The sequence below is a fragment of the Puntigrus tetrazona genome, unplaced genomic scaffold (assembly GCF_018831695.1).
Source record: "Puntigrus tetrazona isolate hp1 unplaced genomic scaffold, ASM1883169v1 S000000672, whole genome shotgun sequence".
Classification (NCBI taxonomy): Eukaryota; Metazoa; Chordata; class Actinopteri; order Cypriniformes; family Cyprinidae; genus Puntigrus; species Puntigrus tetrazona.
In genome coordinates, this window is record NW_025048291.1 from 115,500 (window position 1) to 139,611 (window position 24,112).

The 24,112-nt window shown below is 37.8% G+C and overlaps 1 protein-coding gene across 1 annotated transcript in view; it reads left to right on the plus strand.

The window, feature by feature from the left end:
* Positions 1-2: 2 nt before the first annotated feature.
* The window catches only part of LOC122334898 (kinesin-like protein KIF6), a gene marked incomplete at its 5' end in the record, with an annotated part of 104,202 nt that continues 80,092 nt past the window's right edge, over positions 3-24,112 (plus strand). The window contains 9 exon segments of the mRNA XM_043232782.1: positions 3-50; positions 224-333; positions 4,783-4,912; positions 6,608-6,627; positions 6,629-6,812; positions 7,761-7,899; positions 8,006-8,097; positions 14,446-14,549; positions 16,702-16,807. Of these exon segments, the coding sequence (XP_043088717.1) occupies positions 3-50; positions 224-333; positions 4,783-4,912; positions 6,608-6,627; positions 6,629-6,812; positions 7,761-7,899; positions 8,006-8,097; positions 14,446-14,549; positions 16,702-16,807 (933 nt within the window).

The window sequence follows — 24,112 nt, forward strand, 5'->3', positions numbered from 1 at the left end:
CGAGGATCATCCCCAGAACTCTTTCTTACCTTTATCAGCATTTCAGCAAGGTCAGTAGACATTTTCATATTACTTCTGAAGGCATGCATTTAGCAAAAGGGAAAAAATGTTGATGAGGAAGTAGTCTGGAAGCAGGCCAGAATCAGTATTTAGCTGGTGAACCTTGGACTGTTTTAATCTTCTCTGGTAAACCTTATTGAATTAGTTTTATACCTTTTTGCAGAACAACAGCATGATCTATACAACTCATATATCGTACCTGGAAATCTACAATGAGACAGGCTTTGATCTACTGAATCCCCAACATGAGACATCTCGTCTGGAAGACTTGCAGTAAGTCTCTGTTTTGACCCTCCCTCATTTTCCTTCTCATAATCTGTGAGCTACTGTGTTTAGTTTATTTGATGTGCCCTATTGTAGTGATTACTCATTAGATTAATTTATCTAATGTTTATCATTCATTTATTGTTTATATTTATGCCACTTTCATAAAAAATTGCTATGGGTTGTGTCTTTATTTGGATTGACCGACTGGCATTTTTAGATTTATAGCGACAAACTTCCACTTTTTGCTAAAAGTCGGGATATCGGTTTTCATTAGTGTTCCCCAGAAAGTCAGTATTTACTAGATATCTCAGAGATCTGCCAAGTAAGAATAACCAATGTCCATTGTATTGTTAATGGTTCCACACAAGTGGAAAAAGGGATTTAAAACGTAATATATTGAGTTATGTGAACGAATAGTTTCGTCTAATGTGTAATTCTGGCATATAGCAGCTAAACTAGTTAAAGGATGTGTTCATTTGGAAGAGAAGATGTAGTCAGTCACTGGTTTATTCTTTCTTTATAGTGTAGACATATAGAACATACTCATGTTTGTGCATCAGTGTCTGTAATGTGTGCTGTAGGTGTATGTGTAACTTTTAGGAATCTTATCCAAGATGTAGGCTAATCAATATTAGTCGTATCTGTTAAAAGATCTGCAGAATGAAACTTATCATTACTTATCAAACACCATTAAAGGCAATAATCAGCTATGTGAGTTTATACAATTAAGTTTTTATTTGAATTTATTTACATTTTTAATTTATTTTAATTTTAATTTAGTTGACACAAATGACTTTATTTGAATGTTTATCGATACAGCATGGCATTAAGCTGTTACAATGTAATACAAAGTTACTTTGCTTGAAATCCATGGTCAGCGACCATACCCACCATTGAAGTCGCTGAGGTCCGGAAAATAATATCTTCATAATAAGATGCCTTAGCAATACAGGTGTGTGATTATATCATCAGTGATAACAGACGTATTTTGCAAAAAGCATTCAAGACTCCTCTAGAGAGAAAGCATACATTATGTGAAGTCTAGTGCGTGTCAATAGTGTGATCTTTCACTGCATGATTCAATCTATTAAAATGCATGTAGAATGATCACAAATTCAAGACATGGGGCAGAAAATGTATTTATTTATACCAATAAAAATTTTACATGCCAAAAATGTTCTTGATTACAAATGTTATGTTTAGACACCATATTGCCTGTTTCACCAACAAAAATCATTCCAAACACAGCCTGTTTTGTTTTTCTGAGAAACATAACGATGTGTCATTTCTGAATAAATCGACAGTTTGAATGACTGTGTACTTATTCATGGGTTAGTCAAAATATGGTACTATAAGAATTTGACTCAAAACATAATTGATATAAAAAAATCAGTTTAAACATATTGGAATTCTGTCAGTGTGAATTAAAATAAATTAATAATAATAATAATAATAAATTAAAAATATATAAAAAATATTAATTTAATCATTTTTACTAAATGCTACCAGGATAATTATAAATTGAGTTTATTAAATTCATAAACATAAAATATATCTTGTCTATTTCCATTTTGTGGATCATTCATTGCAACATTTAATCTGATTCCCATGTTTAAGAATCTTAAATTTCAATTTTAAACCTATACTATTATCCAATTCATGAGCATTAAAACATCTTAAAATGCACACATGTAAGTCAGGAAAATCTACATTTCCTAGGGAAAGTATGCTCCTGATTCCCCTTTACAATCTCCATTTTGGGACCTCAGCAATTATAAAAACCTGTGTACAGCCCTAAAGGTCAGATATAAATAAATATCTAATTCCTAATAAAGTCATTTTAAAACATAAATATTATTAATGGAATGGCTTTATTACTACGATTAAGGAAGGCGTCTCTTTTTTAGATTTTGATACTGGTCTACTGAAAATGGACAATATAGTTAAAATTGTTTTACTGGGGAAATATCACATAGCTGTGACAAATGGTAGACTATTTTATGTTTAATGATTCTTTAACTTTAAATTCAATACATAACAATAGTGAAGCTGTTAAGACACTTTAACTACCAGGTCACGGGGTCAGTAGTCTTAAGTATGGACGCACAGACTTACCTCTCACTCGGCTGCTAACCGTCCAGGTGCATGCTGTAGGGCTTGGCTAGATGCAGCCAACAGGACAACATCATCTGCAAAAAGATGATGAGATCCAGTGGTCACCAAACCAGGCATTGAAAAATGTAAATGGAAAACTTTGGATTGTATTATTTTGCATACTCATATTTTTGCACAACTTTGTATTCCTCTTTTGTTATCCAAAAAAACCCACATTATTGCTTGCTGACATCAGAATTGTCTGAAAAGAACCAGTTTGTGGAAATTTCCTTCACGTATATCATGTATACCAAAAAAAACATTGTTTCTGTTACAGAATCTGTGTTTGTTCTACAATTCCCACATGTGTTGCCTTACCCAGTTTCTGTGTTGTGTTGTTAATTTGATTCCAGGTGTGTCTCCTCTTTTTGTCCCTCATTAGTCATTAGTGCATTTTGGTTCCTATCTGTGCATTTCTCCGTCAGATCTACTTGTTTGTTAGTTTACTGCTCACAGCTCCAGTGTGGACATTCCCATTTTGTATTTCTTGGATTTATTGAAGACTGTTTGTGTAGTCTGCATCTCCAGCCACAGAGATGTGCAAGCGATTAGTAGCCTGGTGATTGGGAAAATGAGCAGGTGTGAACCAGGAGGGAGTCTGGGAGTCATGTATTTAAATATTTATTTTTATCTCTGTTGCAACAGTTTTGGAAGTGTCTCAAATGACTGCACCCATTTTTGTACAAGTCATTGGTGTTAAGTGATGAGTTTTTGGCTCAAGGACTGCATTTAAAGTAACACCAGAGTTGTTCAGCTAGGTGTAGGAGTTGACTTTATGCAGATCAGTCTTCCACACTGACTCAGTCTGATATTAGTCCAAATTGTTGCTATGAAATCAGAAGCACACAATTGCATAGAATAACATTATATGCTTTAACATCAAGATTTGTACTCATGGAAGTAGTGAAAACTCTTCATTAGAAGGAGATGTATATGTAATATAGTGTATATGGTTAATACTCCTCATAACTACCTGTGGTCCCATCAGTTTTTTCCTTTATTCTTGAAATCCCATTGCTCCATCACCACCTAAAGACTACTCCCTCGGCTAAGTTCCTTTACCTGAATTTCTGAACTGTTTATACTTACCCCCACCCCCCATAAAGATTACTACAATGACTCTTCGCAGGAGTACCTGTTCCTCCTACTACGCCAAGAATGCTTATGCTTCCAAATCTGTATGAATTGTATATTGTGGATTTCTGTTCTGATATCCACTCCATTCTGTCCTTTAAATCACCTATCAGACTCATTTCAAGTCCGCTCCAGTCTTTGAGCTTGCCCCAAAGTGAAAGTAATAAGACCATAGCACTCATTTTCACCTCAGCAAAAAAGAGGCACAAAAGGAAAAACTAGTCTCTGCAAGTCCAGCTCCTAGCTACTACCCAAAGTTGACTCCAGTATCAGCTCCTGAGTTTTACTCAGAGAAGACTCTTATTCCCAAGTCTAGCTCAGAGAGGACTCCAGTTCTCTTGTTTAACCCAGAGAGAGTTTCTGTTCCTAGTTTGGCCCAGATAGGGCATCTGTTTCAGAGTCTAATGTAGTGTTTTAATTCTTCTTTGCTCCCCTTCAAATTGTTAAAAAATCTGGTTAAAATCATGCTGGAGTAATACATACGACTAATACAGACTTTTAGACTTCATTGTAATTACTCTGCTGTCTCTTTCTTTACACTAACTTTTAACTCAAAACCTGGAGTCTCACAAATAGCACACGTCTGAAAATATATTATGCCCACTTCTCACCACACACGCTAAACTTTCAAGAATTTTATTTCTATTGTGAATATACATACCATTCTTCAAGTCCACCTACTTTGATTCACTATCCTGAAATCCATCTCTCTCTTTTTTATTTAGTGAATAACGAACCATGAACTCTTTGATCCTATGAGTGTTTGCATATGGTTTTTTTTTCCCAATGTGATTGCCTGCTTTGGTGTTTTTCTTGTAATTTATCACTTCAGCTCGTCACATCAGATGTCTTAGTTTTTGTTGTAACAGAGGCATTTAATAGTTTTAGATATAACCTAGTTTAATATTAAATTCAACTCTCCATTTTTATTCTGAATTCAATAATTAAAGTTGTGAATTTAGTTCAGGTATTGAAGCTCTGTTAACAGCATGTCATAGGGGTTGTTTATAGAGCCTAAAACCATTATAATACTGAAAGGTAAGGACTCAATGTTAACATAAGTGGAGTGATAACTGAAAAAGGAAAGTGCATTTCTACAAATTCTTTTGAAAAAAAAAAAAAAAAAAAGAAAAGAACCATAAATTAACATTTTTGTCATTGACTTAGAAAGGTGACAGTCATGGAAGATCCAGACCAGAATATTCATCTCAAGAACCTATCATTAAAACAATCGGCAAATGAAGAGGAAGCTTTGGATTTGCTCTTTTTAGGAGACACTAATCGTATGATCGCAGAGGTAAGTACATCAGTCTGTATGTTTGGTTGATTCAGCTTTCTGTTTACATACTACTCTGAACTTGTTTAAATAGTGAGTGTTGATAAATATTTTTGTAGGGGTTTTATTCATAAAAATAGTTTTTCATCTTTTTGCATTTTTATTCTCCTAAAGGGTGTACAAAATGTCTGTTAGTTTAGTAAATTTTACTTATTAGATTTGTCATTAAACCTATAATGGCAATTTGTACCCATTCATGCTTTACTTGTCCTATATGGATAATAACAGGAATTATAAAACAAAAATGAAAAGGATAGTCACAAGAAAAACATGAATTGAGATCTAATCTAACAACAAGAAAACAACACACCTATTTATTTTTTGCACTTTAATCTTCTGGTGTCTGTGGGGGTTTTGGGTCCCTGGACAAATGTCATGACATTTGTGTTTTATTCAGTATCTTAAAAATATATTGGCTAAAGTCTGATTACACCGTAATCAGTGCAAACTGAGCTACAATCATATATAAACATGAATTTATTTTGCATATGAATTAATTCATATTTGTGTTCTTGAGAAAACAATGTTTATGCATAGTTAGTAAAAATATAAAAAATTTAAGTCACTGAAACAAGGCCATGAAACACATACACATGTGTTCACAAGACTTTTGAGAACTGGATTTAGTAGACTGGAGCTTTTGCTACAAAATTATGTCATCAATCATTTATTAGTTTACTTATCCACAGAAAACAATATAGACAAATGTTTTGCATTAGATGAGAAGAGACCAAGCCACAACTGAATACGTAAAAGTTTATTGTTCCAAATATTAGGGATGAATAGGAAGAGGATGAGGAATGTGGAGGTGTAGGAGGAGTGTGATCAGCAGTAGAACTCAGCTAGACTCCATCCATCTTTTCTCTGAATCTCAGTGGAGATTAACTATGAGATCGGCAACAGGGAGTTTTTTGCTATTAAGCTGGCTCTGGAAAAGTGACACAATCCACTTGCTGTTACAAGAACAGTGGTCAGACTTGGCTAGGGAAGTGAGAAAGTTTGTCCTGGGATTTCTAGATGGACTCAAAGCCCTTGTCATCTACCATCTGGCAAACACCTCCCTTTGGCTGTGCTTAATCATCCCTGGTCACACCTAGGATTGGATTTCATTACCTCCTGTAACGATAACAAATGTATCCTGGTTTCAGATGAATTCTCAAAGTTTTCTCGTCTTCCCTATAAGAGACAAAGAATTGTTACTCCAGAATCCCCTATTGTGAAATGAGTGTACCTTATCTGTTGATTCTCCAGCTTGATTAACGTCTGCTCATCTGTGTGTCAAAATAAACTGAAGACATTTTACTTGCCTACTGTCCCTTCTGTTACAATACTACAAACATATTTTTATAGATTAATAACAGAGAATTGAAACATTTAAAAAAGATAAATTTCAGTTAATCTTAAAATAAATTAATTGTAATTTAATTTGTATAATTATTATAACATTTGTGAGTGTGCTTGTTGATTTGTTCAATACATTGTTACTGTCTATATGTAATCAATTTTTGACTTTCTTTTCTCTGGGTTTTGTCTCCTTTAAGACAACACCTTCATTTAAGACAGAAATATGCTTTTTGCTTTGAAATTGGAATTTGCTGTTATTTATTATTTGTAAACATTTAACTCATTGTATCTCTTTTTGACGTCTTTATGTAGACGCCTATGAACCAGGCTTCTACGCTCTCACTGCATCTTTACCATTCACCTGTGCAGCAAGGAGCTGGGTTCAGCCATGGTACGGCACTCAAAGCTGCACCTGGTGGATCTGGCTGGGTCTGAAAGAGTGGGAAAGACAGGTGTGGGTGGTCAAATTCTAACAGAAGCAAAATATATTAACCTCTCTCTGCACTACTTGGAGCAGGTCAGAAAACCTTCTTTACAGAGTTTTTTTTTTGTAAGGTGCACTATGGAAAATTACTAAAACATTGAATTTGAAGTTACTTTTAATGTTTTATGTTGTGCTTTCAGCTTCCTTACATTGATAACTGCGATAATTTGAAGTTAAAGTCAGTGTAAAGTCAATATTAAATCTGTGTTCTGAGTTTGTCATACCACAGAAAAATGTGTTTATTAACCAATTAGCGTAAATGTCATATCGTAATTTGCCCGATGTTCCACCCCAGGCCGAGGGCTCCCTGTGCTGGCTGGATGTTATACGATGATAGAAGTAGATGCTGAGGAATGGGGTGTATATATTAATCAGGGGCAGATTGGCCATCAGGAGCACTGGGAGATTTGCAGTGGCCTGGCTTGGATGAGTGTGAGCTGTAACATTAGACATAAAAAGCTCCTTTGAAGCTATTGTGTTTTTCTTTTTATTATGTGTGTGTTCGACAACACTGCACAGAACCAATCATTGATTGACATCAAAATACCACAAAAGCTATTTAAAGCATAATGAGCATCTGCTCTCACTTTACTGATGTCACACAGTGATCAGTTAGTGCTGCTTCAAGTCGAACACAGCTCTTAAATTTTCACAGGAGAGGCTGTGCACGTGGCTCCATTGCGTCACCAAACTCCAATTTATACCTTCCCAATAAATCGTGATCACGAAAATTGTGAAAAACCGTTTAATTGTTTAACTCCAAAATTAAGTACTATGTAGTTCAGCCTTTGTAACATGTTTTAGCAATGCATTTGTAACATTTACAATGTGTTTAAAAATAATTTTTAAAATTGACTTCAAGTCTGGTCTAGTAATTCAAAATATAAACCATTGAGCTAACAGAGTGTTTACCTGAATCTCCATAGTATACTGAAAGTATACTGATGAGTTTAAATTTTAAAAAATTGCTTTCTGTTTTAGGTCATCATAGCCTTGTCGGAGAAGAATAGATCCCACATCCCTTATCGCAATTCCATGATGACCTCTGTGCTTAGAGACAGTTTGGGCGGTAACTGCATGACCACCATGATTGCTACTGTGTGTGCAGAGAGAGGAGGAATATTGATGTACATTTCTTTTCAATCTCAATTAAATTTTTATTTGTGCAAGACAATGTATGGGTTTGAAGTATTCACAGCACTCCTGCACATCACTCACTTTTTTTTTTCAGGAGTCTATATCCACCTGCCGTTTTGCTCAAAGGGTGGCTTTGATTAAGAATGATGCTTTACTCAATGAAGAACTGGATCCTTCTCTGGTAATTTAGACATTATAATATGGCTTTTTTGTACTTCAAAAAATATCCTGTAATCCCAAATTGTAATTTGGGGCAGTCGTTGTCTAATCCAGTGGTTCTCAAATGGGGGTATTTGAGATGAACGGAGGGAGTATGTGAACAAAATGATGAGTTTTGCCAGTCATTTAATTCTACCCCACGCTAAAGTAACATTAAGACCAATCATTTATTTCTTACAAAAGCAACATGCCGTTTCTAGTATAACACTGGAAAACTGGAGTGCTGTAAGTGGTCAATCAATCAATTATTTTTATTTATGTAGCGCTTTTAACAACACAGGTTGCATCAAAGCACTGAACAGTATAAAGCAGAAGAATACAATGACAGGGATGTATAATGACGACAGTGAATAATTTGTTATTAAATGCAGAGATGGTCTCTGTAATCAATTCGACTATAATAACTAGATGTGAAGTATTCCCAACAAAGCAAGTCAGAGGTGACAGCGGCAAGGAACCAAAACCCCATCCATACAGAATAGAGAAAAAAAAACCTTGGGAGAAACCAGACTCAGTTGGGGACAGTTCTCCTCTGACCGGTCACCCAGCACTTAACTTCCAGTTCAGTTTTAAACGCAGCTGTGTCAGTGTGTGTGTGTGTGTGTGCATCAGGATCTGGTGATCGGTCCACAGAGCGTATCTAGGTGTTCTGGTCTCTGATGAATATAATCTTTGGGTGCTGATCCATCTAGTCTGGATACAAACTGTGAAACAGATTAAGAAAGAAACAGGACTAATATTAGCTTAGATGCCATTCTTTTTACGATGTCACAAGTACATTGTGCTTTAGGAGTAGTGTTCCTGGTTCCAGCGGATCTAAGTAATGCAGCCTAAAAATCTTTTAACAGATTTGAATAATAAAAGTGTGTTGGTGTGTTATGTGTAGGCTAGGTTAAAAAGATGTCTTTAATCTAGATTTAAACTGGCAGTGTGTCTGCTTCCCGAACAGAGTTAGGAGATTGTTCCAGAGTTTAGGTGCTAGATAGGAAAGGATCTGTCACCTGCAGTCGATTTTGATATTCATAAGGTATTATCAAATGGCCAGAGTTTTGAGAACGCAGTGGACGTGCAGGACTATAATGTGATAAGAGCTTGCTCAAGTATTGAGGAGCTAAACCATTCAAGGCTTTATAGGTAATTAATACGATTTTAAAATCTATCCGATGTTTGATAGGGAGTTAGTGCAGTGTTGAACTGGGCTAATATGATCATACTTCCTAGTTCTAGTAAGGACTCTAGCTGCTGCGTGTTGGACTAGCTGAAGTTTATCAAGTATGCAGAACAACCACCCAATAAAGCATTACAATAATCTAACCTCGAGGTCATAAATGCATGAATTAATAATTTTCCATTAGAGGTTGAAAGCATAGGTCGTAATTTAGATATATTTTTAAGATGGAAAAAAAACAGATGCTGGAAACATGGTTGTCGAAGGAAAGATTGCTGTCCAACAGCACACCTAGGTTCCTAACTGATGATGAATAATTAACACAGCAGCCATCAAGTGTTAGACTGTATTCTAGATTATTATATGTGGGGTTTTTAGCTTCAATTATTAGCACCTCTGTTTTTTCAGAATTTAGCATTAGGAAGTTACTCATCATCCAGTTTTTATATCGACTATGCATTCTGTTAGATCCTCAATTTGGTGTGTATCACCAGGCTGCGCTGAAATATAGAGCTGAGTATCATCAGCATAGAAGTAAAAGCTAACACCATGTCTTCTGATAATATCTCCCAGAGGTTGAAAAGTAACGGTCCTAGCATTGAGCCTTGAGGAACTCCATATTTCCCTTGTGACCGATATGATACCTCCTAATTTAGTGCTACAAACTGATAGCGGTCAGATAGATATGATTTAAACCATGCTAAGGCGCTTCCTCTAATGCCAACATAGTTTTCTAGTCTATTCAAGAGAATGTTGTGATTGATAATATCGAATGCTGCGCTAAGATCTAATAGCACTAATAACGAGATAAAACCACGATCCGATGATAGAAGCAGGTCATTAGTAACTCTAATGAGAGCAGTCCCAGTAATCTAAATCCTGATTGGAAATCTTCGCAGATACCATTTTTTTTCTAAAAAGGAATACAGTTGTGAGGATATTACCTTTTCTAGTATCTTTGACAGAAAAGGGATATTAGAGATTGGTCTGTAATTTACTAAGTCTTTGGGATCAAGATGTGGTTTCGTAACTAAGTCGTAACTACAGCCAGTTTGAATGTTTTGGGAACATATCCTAATGACAATGATGAATTAATAACGGTCAAAATAGGATCTATGACTTCTGAAAGCAAATCTTTTTATAGTTTAGATGGAATAGGGTCTAACATACATGTTGCTGGTTTAGATGATTTAACAAGTTTGTAGTCTTCCTCTCCTATAATAGAGAATGAGTGTAATTTTTCCTCAGGGATCTATAGCTCACCAACTGATGTGAAACTGTAGTTGATGGCTGCATAGTTACAATTTTATCTCTGATGGTATCAATCTTAGAAGTAAAGAAATTCATGAAGTCATTACTGCTTGGGAAATGTTAGCACCTGTTGACGTTTTTTTTTCTCGTTAATTTAGTCACTGTATTGAATAAATACAGGGGGTTGTGTTTGTTTTCTTCTAAAAGAGATATAATAAATAATCAGATCTTGCCATTTTTAATGGTTTTCTGTATGACAGGATACTCTCCGCCAGACAATACAGAAATGCTTCTAATTTAGTTTTTCTCCACCTGCGCTCCATTTTCCGGGCTGCTCTTAGGTTGCGATTGTTTTCATTATACCTTGGAGTCAGATTGTGTCTTTTTTAAGTGCAAAGGAGCAACTGTATCTAAAGTGCTAGAAAAAAAGAGAGTGCATAGTTTCGGTTATATCATCAAGTTTTTGCATCGTATTGAATGTGCTAAGCAATTGAGATAAGTCAGGAATAAAGATTACTTAGAAAGCATTCTTTTGTGGTGGAAGTGATGGTTCTACCATACTTGTAATAAGGTGCAGAGTTTACAGGTTTAACTATACAGAGTTCAATCAAGACTAGTGATCTGAAATGTCATCACTTTGCTTGAACTTCAACCATTTTAACATCCATTCCATGTGACAGTATTAGATCTAGAGTATGATTTCGACAATGTGTAGGTCCAGAAACGTGTTGTCTAACCCCAACAGAGTTCAGAATGTCTAAGAAAGCTGATCCTAATGCGTCTTTTTCACTGTCAACATGGCTATTAAAATTGCCAACAATTAAGACTTTATCTGCGGCCAGTACTAACTCAGTTAGAAAATCAGCAAATTCTTTAATGAAATCTGTGCTGTGGCCTGTATACAATAGCCAGTACAAACATGACAGGGATTTATCACTAGCACATGATTCTATAGATAATGTTATATGCAGCATCAAAACTTCAAAGGAGTTATACTTAAATCCTGCCCTCTGAGAAGTACTGAGAATACTGTTATAAATTGTAGATTAAAATGAGCGAACTAACAGCAGTCAAAATAGTTAGATTAGTTTGATAGTATCAGAAGTATGTAGACAATTAAATTATATTTGATCGCTAGAGAACAGAAGGTGATAAATTGAAGAGCAAAGCTACACGGAGCTACAAACAAATGAACCTCTCAGCAGACAGGAGTAATAGAGTCAAAAAAAATATTGCATCTACACAAGCAGCGTGCATATAATAGGATGCATCTAAATATGCTAATTTGTATCACTTAATAGCATAATGAACAAATATTGGCAGACTGTAGATTGAGATATAGAAATACAGGAACATACTCACCCTCCCCACCCACTCTCAAACACTTTCTCCAGCTCTTGTTTGGGGAAACAGCGAGGCGTTGCCAGGCCAGCTCAGAGACATAGTTCCTCCAGCATGTCCTAGGTCTTAGCATGTCCTAGCTGTTGGGAGGAGGCCACAGGCAAGACCTAAGACATCCCCGGAATACTTCCCCTAGGAGGCTTCTGGAACAGATGCCCGAGCCACCTCAGCTGGCATTTCTCGATGTGGAGGAGCAACAGGTCTACTCTGAACTCCTCCCAAGTGACCAAGCTCTCTCTAAGAGTGCTCTGCCCATAAAGATAATGAACAGGACTGGTGACAAAGGGCAGCCCAACACACTCCAGGAATAAGCCTGACATTTTGCCAAAAATACGCAACAATATCCTGCTCTGGTTATACAGTAATCGGGAAAACCATAGCAAAGAGCCACGGACCCCATACTCCCAGAGCACCCCCTACAGAATACTGGGAGGGACATGGTCAAATGCCTCTATAAATCCACAAAGCACATGTAGACTGGTTGAGCAAACCAGCAGTCCGCTTGGTCCATTGGTGCCTATCAGCTGCTTCAGTCCCACGAGCCAGCCAGCCATAGGACTCCTTTTTCAGCTTTACAGCACCCCTTACTTCCGGTGTCCACCATCAGGTTCTGGGGTTGCTGTCACAACAGGCAACTTTAAGGACTCAATGTCTCCAACCTCCCTTGGGAACTGACCAAAGCTCTGCCAGAGGTGGGAGTTAAAGACCTTTCTGGTCCTGGAAGACTTCAAATGTGACATTTGATTTTTAATACCAACAAAAAGTGTAATATGATGTGTTTTATGTTTTTAATGTGGGATTCAGTTCAAAAACAGAACTGGTGTGCATCTCTAAGAAACAGCTGTGCTTTTGTGAATCACATTGAACAAACTGGAAATTCAGTAATTAATAACCCATAACTACACCCTCCTTGCTGAATGAATGAATGACATGAGGCCTTGTTAATTTAAACGGTGACTTACTGCCACCTACTACCAATTTTAGTTTTAAATCAACAAGTATAATTTTTCCCCATCACTTATTCCTTTACTTATTATAATACAGTTAATGGAATGGTAAAAAAAAATGAAATAAAACATGACGTACAATTAATAAGGCTTGAAAAGCTTTGTAAAAACAAGTGGGGGTAGACAAACATTGTGTGAAATCTTGTACATTTATTTATAATTTTCTTAAAAACAATGTGAGACTCCCACTCTCTTATTGTCATGCTGTGGTTATAAAGAGGAGCATTCGAGCTGCAGGCAGGCAGACAGAACAAAACCACATATTAATGACGAAATTGAACAAACTGAATTGATGCAAAGGGAATAAATACAAAAGGTAATTTGTGTGTGGTCACTGGAGGAGGCGCGGGCTGCGTGGGCACTGGAGGGCGCCCTTGGGGAACAGTCTCTGGAGTGTGCCCTTGAGGCAGGGGCTCAGAACGGCTGGACAGGACCAGCGAGGATTCAGGACGGCTGGACAGGGCCAGCGGGGTTTCAGGATGGCCAGATGGGACCAGTGGGGATTCAGGACAAAGGGGAGTTGCCAGGTCTAACCCCACAGTGCAGTTATCCAGCTCCTCCCATAGATCCAGCAGCCCCAGAAGGATTATCAGCTCACCCTCAGCCGTTGTGCAGTGGGTGGAGCTCCACTCCGCGCTCATGCTATACTCTCACGCTTTTTCTCGCGCATCTGGTCTGACTTAATTGGCTCAGGTCTAGCAGCGATCTTCGTTTCTATCGCTCTCTCAGGCGATGGCTCGTTGGTCGCGGCTAACTCTGTACCCCTGTCAACGGTGGGCACTGGCTGAGGCTCTGCGGTGAAGTGGTGGGCTGTGGATCCGGAGTGGGGCTGGTTTGAGGGGGTGCTGGTGTCATGCAATTCTCCAATGTAAGTGGCGACGCTCTCTCAAGGGCCGTTCCTGGACAGCTTTGCTCGTGTGGAGGTGTTGATTCTGTGAAAAGTGGAGCACAGGAAGCTGTCCGGGTAACGCGTTCGTTAGGGCGTTAGGTTCGTGAGGGCGATGAACTCCTCTGTGTAGCCCTCGAGAAAGCGATCCCCCTGCAGGAGGATGCGAAAATTAGGGTCAACGTACAGGGAAAACATTAGGGCAAAATAAAAAACAAAAAGGGAAAACACACCGTTATTTAAACTTTTTAAAGGTCTGCTCTTCTGTCACGCTGTGGTTGTAAAGAGGGAGCACTCGATGAGAAAATGAATAGTCTTTTAATCTTCTACAGACGAAATAAACAATATAGCTGCAGACAGGCCAAAACCACATATTAACAACGAGATCGGACAAACTGAACTTAAACACACAGGGAATAAATACACAAAGTAATTGACTAAATTAATGAGACACATCTGAAGACAATGATACAATTAACAGAGGAATGAAAAGTAGGGCACACAGAGCACGTGGGACAAACAAAACAACAACAAAAGAGTCCAGATACGCGACACACAGCTAACATTTTTTTTTTGTTGTTGTTGTATGTCTGGCAGCTGATTGTCCAGTTGAAGAAGGAAATCCAGTCTTTGAAGGAAGAGCTGGCTCTGGTTATTGGAGAACAAAGGAGTGACAAGCTAACTCAAGAAGAAGTCCAGCAGTATGTACCTGAACTTTTTTACAATTTCTGTTATAGAACACCTGACAAGAGATTAGAGAACGTTCTTTCATTCAGAATCACTCCAGACCCTTTAGATTCCCAGTTCATGTTGGTGCTGTTTCTCTTCCGTTTATCACACTCATTTTCTATAGGGTTCAGTTCAGAGGACTGGAATGGGCATAGCAGAAGCTTTTTTTGCTCAGTGACCCATTTGTGTTGTTTTTGATTATTGTATGATTGGAAGATCCAAGCATGGCCCTGTGTTATAACCCCACTTTTGTTAAAGCTACTTTGTGATTTGTAAAGCTTAGGTATCTTTTGCTACACATCAGAATTATATTCTTTGGTTTTTCTAATTATAATAGATGATTAAGGTAGTCTTGGCTTTGTTTTCTCTCCTATTCATATTTCTGTGAAACAGGAAACCATGGCTGCATAATGTTCATACTCACTGATACTGCTCAAATTTGTGAATATTAATGGTAATAAATATTTGATATTTTGATATTTAAAAATGTATAGGGTTCCAATAATTGTCAAATATATCAAAATATTTCATTTATTTCATGATGATGAAACATCATTATCCAATAAAAGGTTAGATCAATGTTTTAAGTTGTGAAATAATACATATTTCATAATAAAATAAAATAAAAGGATTACCTTAACAAGACCTCAGAATGTGTCCTTTTTATCTGGCAATTAATTATCGGCAGTTAATCCTTTCCAGTGAGGTGGTACCACCGTAGTTTGGATTTGTTAATTCAACACATGACAACCATAGTTTTTTTTTTTTTTTTATTTTAATTTAATTCAATAGACTAGTTATTCCAAATTAAGCAATACAAAGACAACAGTGGCAAGGAACCAAAACGCTATCTAGAAATGGGAAAAAAATCTTGGGAGAAACCACACTAAATCAGCGGACCAGTTCTCCTATGGCAAGACACAACAGCGTTATGTGATAATAATTCCAAGCTGAAACAATAGTCATATTGAGCAGAGAGCTCGTCTGGTTCTCGTGGTCTTGTGCTAATTTCCAACTACAATGAAGTGAAAAAGTCCCCTTCTTGTTTTTTATTATTTTTTTGCCTGTTTGTCACACTTGTACACACAAATGTAAATATTAATCAAAGATAATACAACTAAACACATGCAGTTTTTAAATTTAAGTTTTTTTACGAAGGGAAAACAAAATCTAAACCCACATGGCCCTGTGTGGAAAAAGTGCTAGTCCCCTAACTGGTTGGGCCACCCTTAGCAGCATCAACTGCAATCAAGCATTTGTGATATCTTACAATGCTGTGGAGAAATTTTGGCCCACTCATATTTGCAGAATTGTTGTAATTCAGCTACATTGGAGGATTTTTACATGAACTGTCTTTTTAGGTCAGGTAACAACATCTCAATAGGATTAAGGTCAGGACTTTTACTAGGCCTCTCCAAAGTCTTCATTTTGTTTTTCTTCAGCCCTTCAGAGGTGGACATGCTTGTGTGTTTTGGATCATTGTTTGGCTGCACAACCCAAGTTCGCTTGAGGTCACAAACAGATGGTCGAACATTATCCTTCAGGATTTTTGTAGACAGCAGAATTCATGATTCCATTTATCACAGCAAGTCTTTTTTACCCCAGGTATTATCATACACGTGCACCTGGCCATCTTGTCTTTTGTCACAGTATTTGACAAGATGAAGATCATTAACTTAACTGTAACATTTCCATAAAGCAAACATTTTGTTCCCAAATTTGCTACATTGATGGAGAGACATACAGCCAGGTTTTTGCACAACGTACTGTCTCAGGTTCCTAGAATTGTGATTGCTTTGGGCCCCTCTCTCTGATCCTGTTGGGCCCCCTCTCTGATCATGCCACCTTAGGTAGCCAGTTCTCACTAAAATTAATGAATTGATGGTTTGTTATTGTACTTCAAGATGATTTTGGGGAGGGGACTTTTTTGCTTTTATTTTGATAGGACAGTATTTAGGAAGCAAAGGGGAGGGGAAAGGAGTAATAGGATTTGGAATGACCCATGAGCAGGGACCAAACAGCGTTATATGTTGGTGCACTGTCCACAAGGTGGTAGTATTCCTATTGTTTTGTTTAAGCAATTGTTTTACAGTGGAAGACATGAGTATTATTCCTGTTTTGCAGGTTGGAAGAGCAGATAAATGTGTATCTGGAGGACCCTGACAGTGAAGTAACTTTAAACCTTGGGCCTGATATGAGAAAAATCCAGTTTTGTTTCTCTACGCTAAAGGTATGGCTTCATTTTGATTATCAATTGTAGTATTATTTTCTGCGTAGCGCTTTGCTCATCAATGTCATTCATTCTCTCTCAAATCAAATTTTTTACATTCCTAGTTTTTTAGCCTTTCATCTTCTGTTGTGTTTGGTACTTCCAACATGACTACTGGTGCCAGATGAAACTATGATCCACAAAAAAAAAAAAAAAAAAATTGGAATGTTAATGTAAGCTGTTGTAAGAAGATTGACTCTTCTCACATTGAATTCACATGGCTTTAATGCAGGACATTTTACAGAAAATTGCTGGAGAAGCTTTAGTGAAGCTTTTTGTTCGCAGGTCAGTTTTCCCACAGTTTAAATCAGAGTTTGATCAAATTCACCCACCTGTGATTTTCTAATTATCAGAATAAGAATCAACTTTATTGCCAGTTATGTTTACACATACAAGGAATTTGTTTTAGTGACAGAAGGTCTACAGTGCAACAGGATGACAAGACAAGAGAGATAATTATATACAAAATAGGAAAAATAAAATATGTACTATAGACATAAGCAGGAATTATGTTTTTGTACAGTGTTATGTGCAAATCGAAGTGTAAATAAGTCTGTATGTTAAATAATGTGTATAATAGTGTTTTCAAGTGTTCATGACATGGACTGTCTGGGGGAAGAAACTGTTCCTGTGTCTGGCTGTCCTGGTACTCGGTGCTCTGTACCGTTGACCAGACGGCAACAGTTCAAAAATGGAGTGTGCTGGATGTGAGGGGTCTAGAATGATTTTCTTAGCCCTTTTGCTCATTCTGGATAAGTACAGTTCCTGGAGAGTGGGGAGGGATGTACCAATGAGTACCAATGATTCTCTCAGCAGTCATGACTACCCTCTGTAGTCTTCTGAGGTCAGAACTGGTAGCTGAGCTGAACCAGACAGTTATAGAAGTGCAGATATGGATTCAATGATGGCCGAGTAGAACTGTTTTAGCAGTTCCTGTAGCAGGTTGAGCTTCCTCAGCTAACAAAGGAAGTACAGGGAATGCAGAATTATTAGGCAAGTAGTATTTTTGAGCTGAATCAAATCAAAGCTGAATATTTTTGGAAGTAGTTTTTAGTTTTAGCTATTTTAGGAGGATATCTCTGTGTGCAGGTGGCTATTACTGTGCATAAGTATTAGGCAACTAGACATTCTTGGTGTAATCCTCAATGACCAATTAACCTTCAAAGATCACATTGCAAAGACTGCTCGATCCTGCAGGTTTGCACTACACAACATCAGAAAGATCAGGCCCTTTCTAACAGAGCAAGCTGCACAGCTACTTGTCCAGGCCCTTGTCATTTCTAGACTGGACTATTGCAATGCTCTTCTGGCTGGACTTCCATCAAACACAATAAAACCATGTTACACCTCTCTTTATCTCCTTACATTGGCTACCGATTGCAGCTCGCATCCGGTCTACTTCCACTCACTATTACAAATCTACACACCCTCTAGAAGTCTGAGATCTGCTAGCGAGTGACGGCTCGTGGTACCATCTCAAAGAGGCTCGAAATCACTCTCCAGAACTTTCTCGTTCTCTGTTCCTGGCTGGTGGAACGATCTTCCCATACATAACCGGAATGCTGGATTTCTGTCAATCTTTAGGAAACAGCTGAAAACTTACATCTTTCAGCAATACCTGACCTCATCATTAAAAAAAAAAAAAAAAAAAAAAAAAAAAAACTCACTTCTCCTCCCTTTGTTTATTCCTTCCCTTCTGGCATGTACTAATTTGAACACTCCCTGTGACTGCGTGTTACAAGCACTTACTCTGTCTGTTTGTCTCTCAAAAAAATGAATCTCAATTGTACTCTCAATTGTAAGTCGCTTTGGATAAAAGCGTCTGCAAAATGACTAAATGTAAATGTAACTTAAATATATACCCATTTCAATTATTTATTTTCACCAGTGAAACCAATATAACATCTCAACATTCACAAATATACATTTCTGACATTCAAAAATAAAACCAAAACAAATCAGTGACCAATATAGCCACCTTTCTTTGCAAGGACACTCAAAAGCCTGCCATCCATGGATTATGTCAGTGTTTTGATCTGTTCACCATCAACATTGCATGCAGCAGCAACCACAGCCTCCCAGACACTGTTCAGAGAGGTGTACTGTTTTCCCTATGGGGTTCAGATCAGGTGACCAAGGAGGCCAAGTCATTAGTTTTTCTTCTTTTAGACCCTTTTTGCCAGCCATGCTGTGGAGTACTTGGACGCGTTTGATGGAGCACTGTCCTGCATGAAAATCATGTTTTTCTTGAAGGATGCAGACTTCTTCCTGTACCACTGCTTGAAGAAGTTGTCTTCCAGAAACTGGCAGTAGGACTGGGAGTTGAGCTTGACTCCATTATCAACCCGAAAAGACCCCACAAGCTCATCTTTGATGATACCAACCCAAACCAGTACTCCACCTCCACCTTGCTGGCGTCTGAGTCAGACTGGAGCTCTCTGCCCTTTACCGATCCAGCCACGGGCCCATCAAGACTCGCTCTCATTTCATCAGTCCATAAAACCTTAGAAAAATCAGTCTTGAGATATTTCTTGGCCCAGTCTTGACGTTTCAGCTTGTGTCTTGTTCAGTGGTGGTCGTTTTTCAGCCTTTCTTACCTTGGCCATGTCTCTGAGTATTGTACACCTTGTGCTTTTGGGCACTCCAGTGATGTTGCAGCTCTGAAATATGGCAAAACTGGTGGTAAGTGGCATCTTGGCAGCTGCACGCTTGACTTTTCTCAGTTCACGGGCAGTTATTTTGCGCCTTGGTTTTTCCACACGCTTCTGGCGACCCTGTTGACTATTTTGAATGAAACGCTTGATTGTTCGATGAGCACGCTTCAGAAGCTTGGCAATTTTAAGAGTGCTGCATCCCTCTGCAAGATATCTCACTATTTTTGACTTTTTGGAGCCTGTCAAGTCCTTCTTTTGACCCATTTTGCCAAAGGAAAGGAAGTTGCCTAATAATTATGCACACCTGATATAGGGTGTTGATGTCATTAGACCACAACCTTTCTCATTACTGACATGCACATCACCTAATATGCTTAATTGGTAGTAGGCTTTTGAGCCTATACAGCTTGGAGTAAGACAACATGCATAAAGAGGATGATGTGGTCAAAATACTCATTTGCCTAATAATTCTGCACTCCCTGTACAATCTCTGCTGGGCCTTTTTCAAAGTTAACGTGAGTGTCCCACTGTTACCACAGTGCTGTCCATGATGGTGAGTGAAGGGGGGGTTCCTCCTGAAGTCCACTATCATCTCCACTGTTTTGAGCGTGTTGAGTTTAGCAGTGAACCATGGTTTGTTGTTGTTATGCATTCCTATCAGAACTCATTTAACTTATATGTCCTCACAGAAACTGATATATGATATTACTGTGAGCTCGTCCAGATCTGTGGCAGCAGCTTTAAAGACAGTCCAATCAGTGAGAGAGATGCAGGTTTGTAAATCCCACTCTGCTTCGTTAGTCCATCTTTTGTTTTGTTGTTACTCAGTTTCTGAGATCAGATCGGCGGATTTTTGTAAAGCCAGGCTCATGTGCACTTGCGGAGGAATGTAAACTCACACTATAATAACAAAACTCGAGCAAAACTCCTGCGGCGAGTAGAAAGGTTTACAGTTAGCAAAGAGTACTTCTACATCGGCACAGTACATCTTCTTTAACACTTTTACATCTGTGCACCACCTTTCAATGATGTAAAAAAAAAAAAAAACAAAGGATATGTACATACATTTACAATATGTTTATGTACAGTGGAGTGCGATGAATGTTAAACAGTGCATTGTGTTTTTATTTTATTTTTTTATTTAATGGGGTAGGGATGGGGGTGGGTGGGGCAGAAATCAGTGGGGGTAGAATTCAGTAGTGAGATAGCTCTGGTAAAAAGCTGTTCCTCAGTCTACTTGTTCTAGTCTGGGGAATCTGAATTGCCTGCCGGATGGCAGGAGGGAAAACAGTTTGTGGGCAGGGTGAGAGGAGTCCTTAGAATACTCGACGCAAACAGTGTCTCTTCTGGATCTCCTCAATGGATGAAAGTGGAGTTCCTGTGATGCGCTGGGCAATTTTCACCACCCGCTGCAGTACACTCAGCAACAGAGCAGCTCCCATACCAGACTGTGACACAGTTCGTTAGGATGCTCTCTATTGTACAGCGATAGAAGTTCACCAGGATGGCTGAGGATAGCTGGTTCTTCTTAAGTTTCCTCAGGAAGAAAATACGCTGGTGAGCCTTCTTGACCAGGCTGGAGGTGTTGGTGGTCCAGGACAGATCTTCCGAGATATGGGTTCCCAGGAACTTGATGCATGAGACTGGCTCAACAGCAATCCCATTGATGAGGCTGCGGTCAAGACTTCGGTGACCCATTTCATTATGCAGTTTCGTCAAGATGGTACTCTTAGACTTAGGCAACACTAACTGTATTCGATTGTGTTGTTTTGAGGTGTAGTCTGGGATCTGGGTCATGCTATCCTTCCACAGCTTGTATTGTGGCTCCCACACATTCTGACATAAGCTCCACTGTACATTCCCTCAATGCGGTCTTCTGTATCAACTGGCATTCTTGATAAAGTGTCAGCATTCTCTTTATCTGGGTGATAGCGAATAGTGAAATGGAATTTTGCAAGCTAAGCAACCCATCTGCGTGTAGAGGTATTTAGTTTTGCAGAGGACAATACATAAGTGCGGGGATTGTTATCACTGTACATTGTGAATGTAGGTGCATAATATAGGAAATTGCAAAACTTTTCTGTTGTAGCCCATTTTAGGTTTTCCACCATACAGGTGATAGTTTCTCTCTGCATTGGTCAATGTTCTTGAACCATAGGCTATCACTCTTAGTTTTTTGTTCTGGTTCTGATACAGCACCTAGACATTGGTTCAATTTGTCTGTGGAGCAAAATATGACATTAGTTTTATAAATTGTCAGGTTTTATGCTATTAATCAAACAAGCAGAGAAAACAGCCTGTAAGTCTTCTTGATTTGAATGGTTTGAAATCACATTGAAAGTGTAGTTTGTTACTCCAGGCACATTTTCAGTAGGACAGAAAAAGAGCATTTAATTTAACCTGCTAACCAATACCTAGGCTTGGGAATCCAAAATATATTCCAATGGAAAAAGATTCTCAAAGTCTAATTGTTATAAAATGTAATATTTTGATTCCTTTGTGCATAGTTTAATATGACTTTGAACCATTCAAGCAGAAAACCTGTGCACTAATACTGCAAGCATACAGAAATCAAATACAGTGCTGAAGAATAACCAATCATTTGTATTCTACAGTATGTTTCTGTATTTTCCTATTTATTATATAAACACAAAATAGTTTCTATAGGCCTACTGTAATAAATGTCAATTAGCTTTATTCATATACCACATTTATTATTTGGAAATTGCCTGAAAAAAAAAAAAAAAAAAAAACAACTTTTAGCTACAGCTATGTCTTTGTCTATATTTTCTGCATGTTACAGGGTATTATGTATTACTTCTACTAGGCTGTTTTTTTAGAACGTACATTGTTCTAGCTTCATCTATTCAATGCGTCTTTCTATCTTCTGAGTTTCACATTCACTGAAATGTTGAAACTCTATGCTGATTCAAAATGACAACGCCAGAGACTGACAGTAAAAGTAAAGTGTGATATAAACGGCCCTCCCCCACAGCTGATCTGGAAGTTTGATTGGTTTTGCACCAGAGTCAGTCCTGTCTGTTATTGGCTGAAGCGCAGGGTTCCACCCCCAGAGATTTGAAAAGTGACACTCAAACGCCAGGTCATTCTGTTCTCCATTGGCACCTTTATCTTTTAATGTCCTTTTTTTAATTGTCCTTTGGGAAAAAATAAATGTAGCAAAGTTAAATACTTTAGTTTTATTTTACCCAAGTAAAAGTACCACAATTTAATCATACTCAAGAAAAAAGAAAAAAAAATGTATATGTACTCAAGTACTGTAACAAAAGTATTTGTAATTACTTTCCTCCTCTGATGGTAAGATGTTTCAGGTAATGCTAATACAAGTTGTGAGATATTCTGTGCGCAGTCGCGTGGCTGAAACTCAGCTGGCCTAATTCTTCGGTTAGAAAGAACTGCAGCTATTCCAGAGTGAACATGTTCAGGTTTATTGATTGGTGTGAATAGGTACAAACGTGTGTGGGGTGGGTGTGGTTTCTGTTGGAGAAGAACAACATGAACAACATACTCTATGTAAACTATATAATTGACGAAGGTAATAGCGAACTAAACTAAACAAGAGCTTCTTGCCACATATGAGCACATAGGCAGCTTTATTAACAGACCGGAGCTGCTGCTGCTGTTTGCGGTGTCAAGTTACGCTGTGCGCTCTCGGGTGCTCAATGTAATGATTCAATATTTACATCGGTACACAACAAGCAATACTTTATACAAATAAATTATATATATATATATATATAATATATATATATATATATATATATATATATATATATATTATGTATAATCGAATGACGTGTCAAATGCCTAGCTGTTGCATTTATAATGACGCAATCGTAATAACGAAAGCTGAGGTCGAATAAACTGAATTATGTTATAACACACTCTGAAACACATCTACAATGATAACAAATATTGTTACTTACGGAATTATCAACGCACAACAATACCACACAATAGAAAACAGACTTTAAAGAAATAAACAAAGCCAGGGAACTCCGTATTACTCCGCTATTCTAGATGCTGCCGAACTCGAACTTCTTCTCGCCTGCACTAGACAAGTCCGGACAAGTTCGACTCACGCATGCGTGAGGAAGGGGATTTGCACACAAGTGATAAACTCAGTATCTCAGGTTAAACTTACATATATGGACGTCTATATTACACAAGTATTTAATATTACACAAATGATCAATTGAAGTAAATTTATATTAAAATTGATATAGTTTGACATGACAATTTTATGAATTTAACTAACCTTGGCAATAAATAAGAGAGACAGAGACAAGAGTTGGTGTTTGCCTAAACAGTCCTCTTTTGTTGCCTGAGGATGCGCTGCAGTTGTTACAGTAACTCTACTCTCCTAGTGTAAACTCGTTATAACACATTAATCAATCAATCAATCAATCATTTTTATTTACATAGCGCTTTTAACAACACGGGTTGCATCAAAGCACAGTATAAGGTAGAAGAATACAATGACAGGGATGTATAATGACGAGACAATTAGTTATGATGACAATTTGTTATTAAATGCAGAGACGGTCTCTGTAATCAATTTGACGATAATCACTAGAAGTTAAGTGTCCCC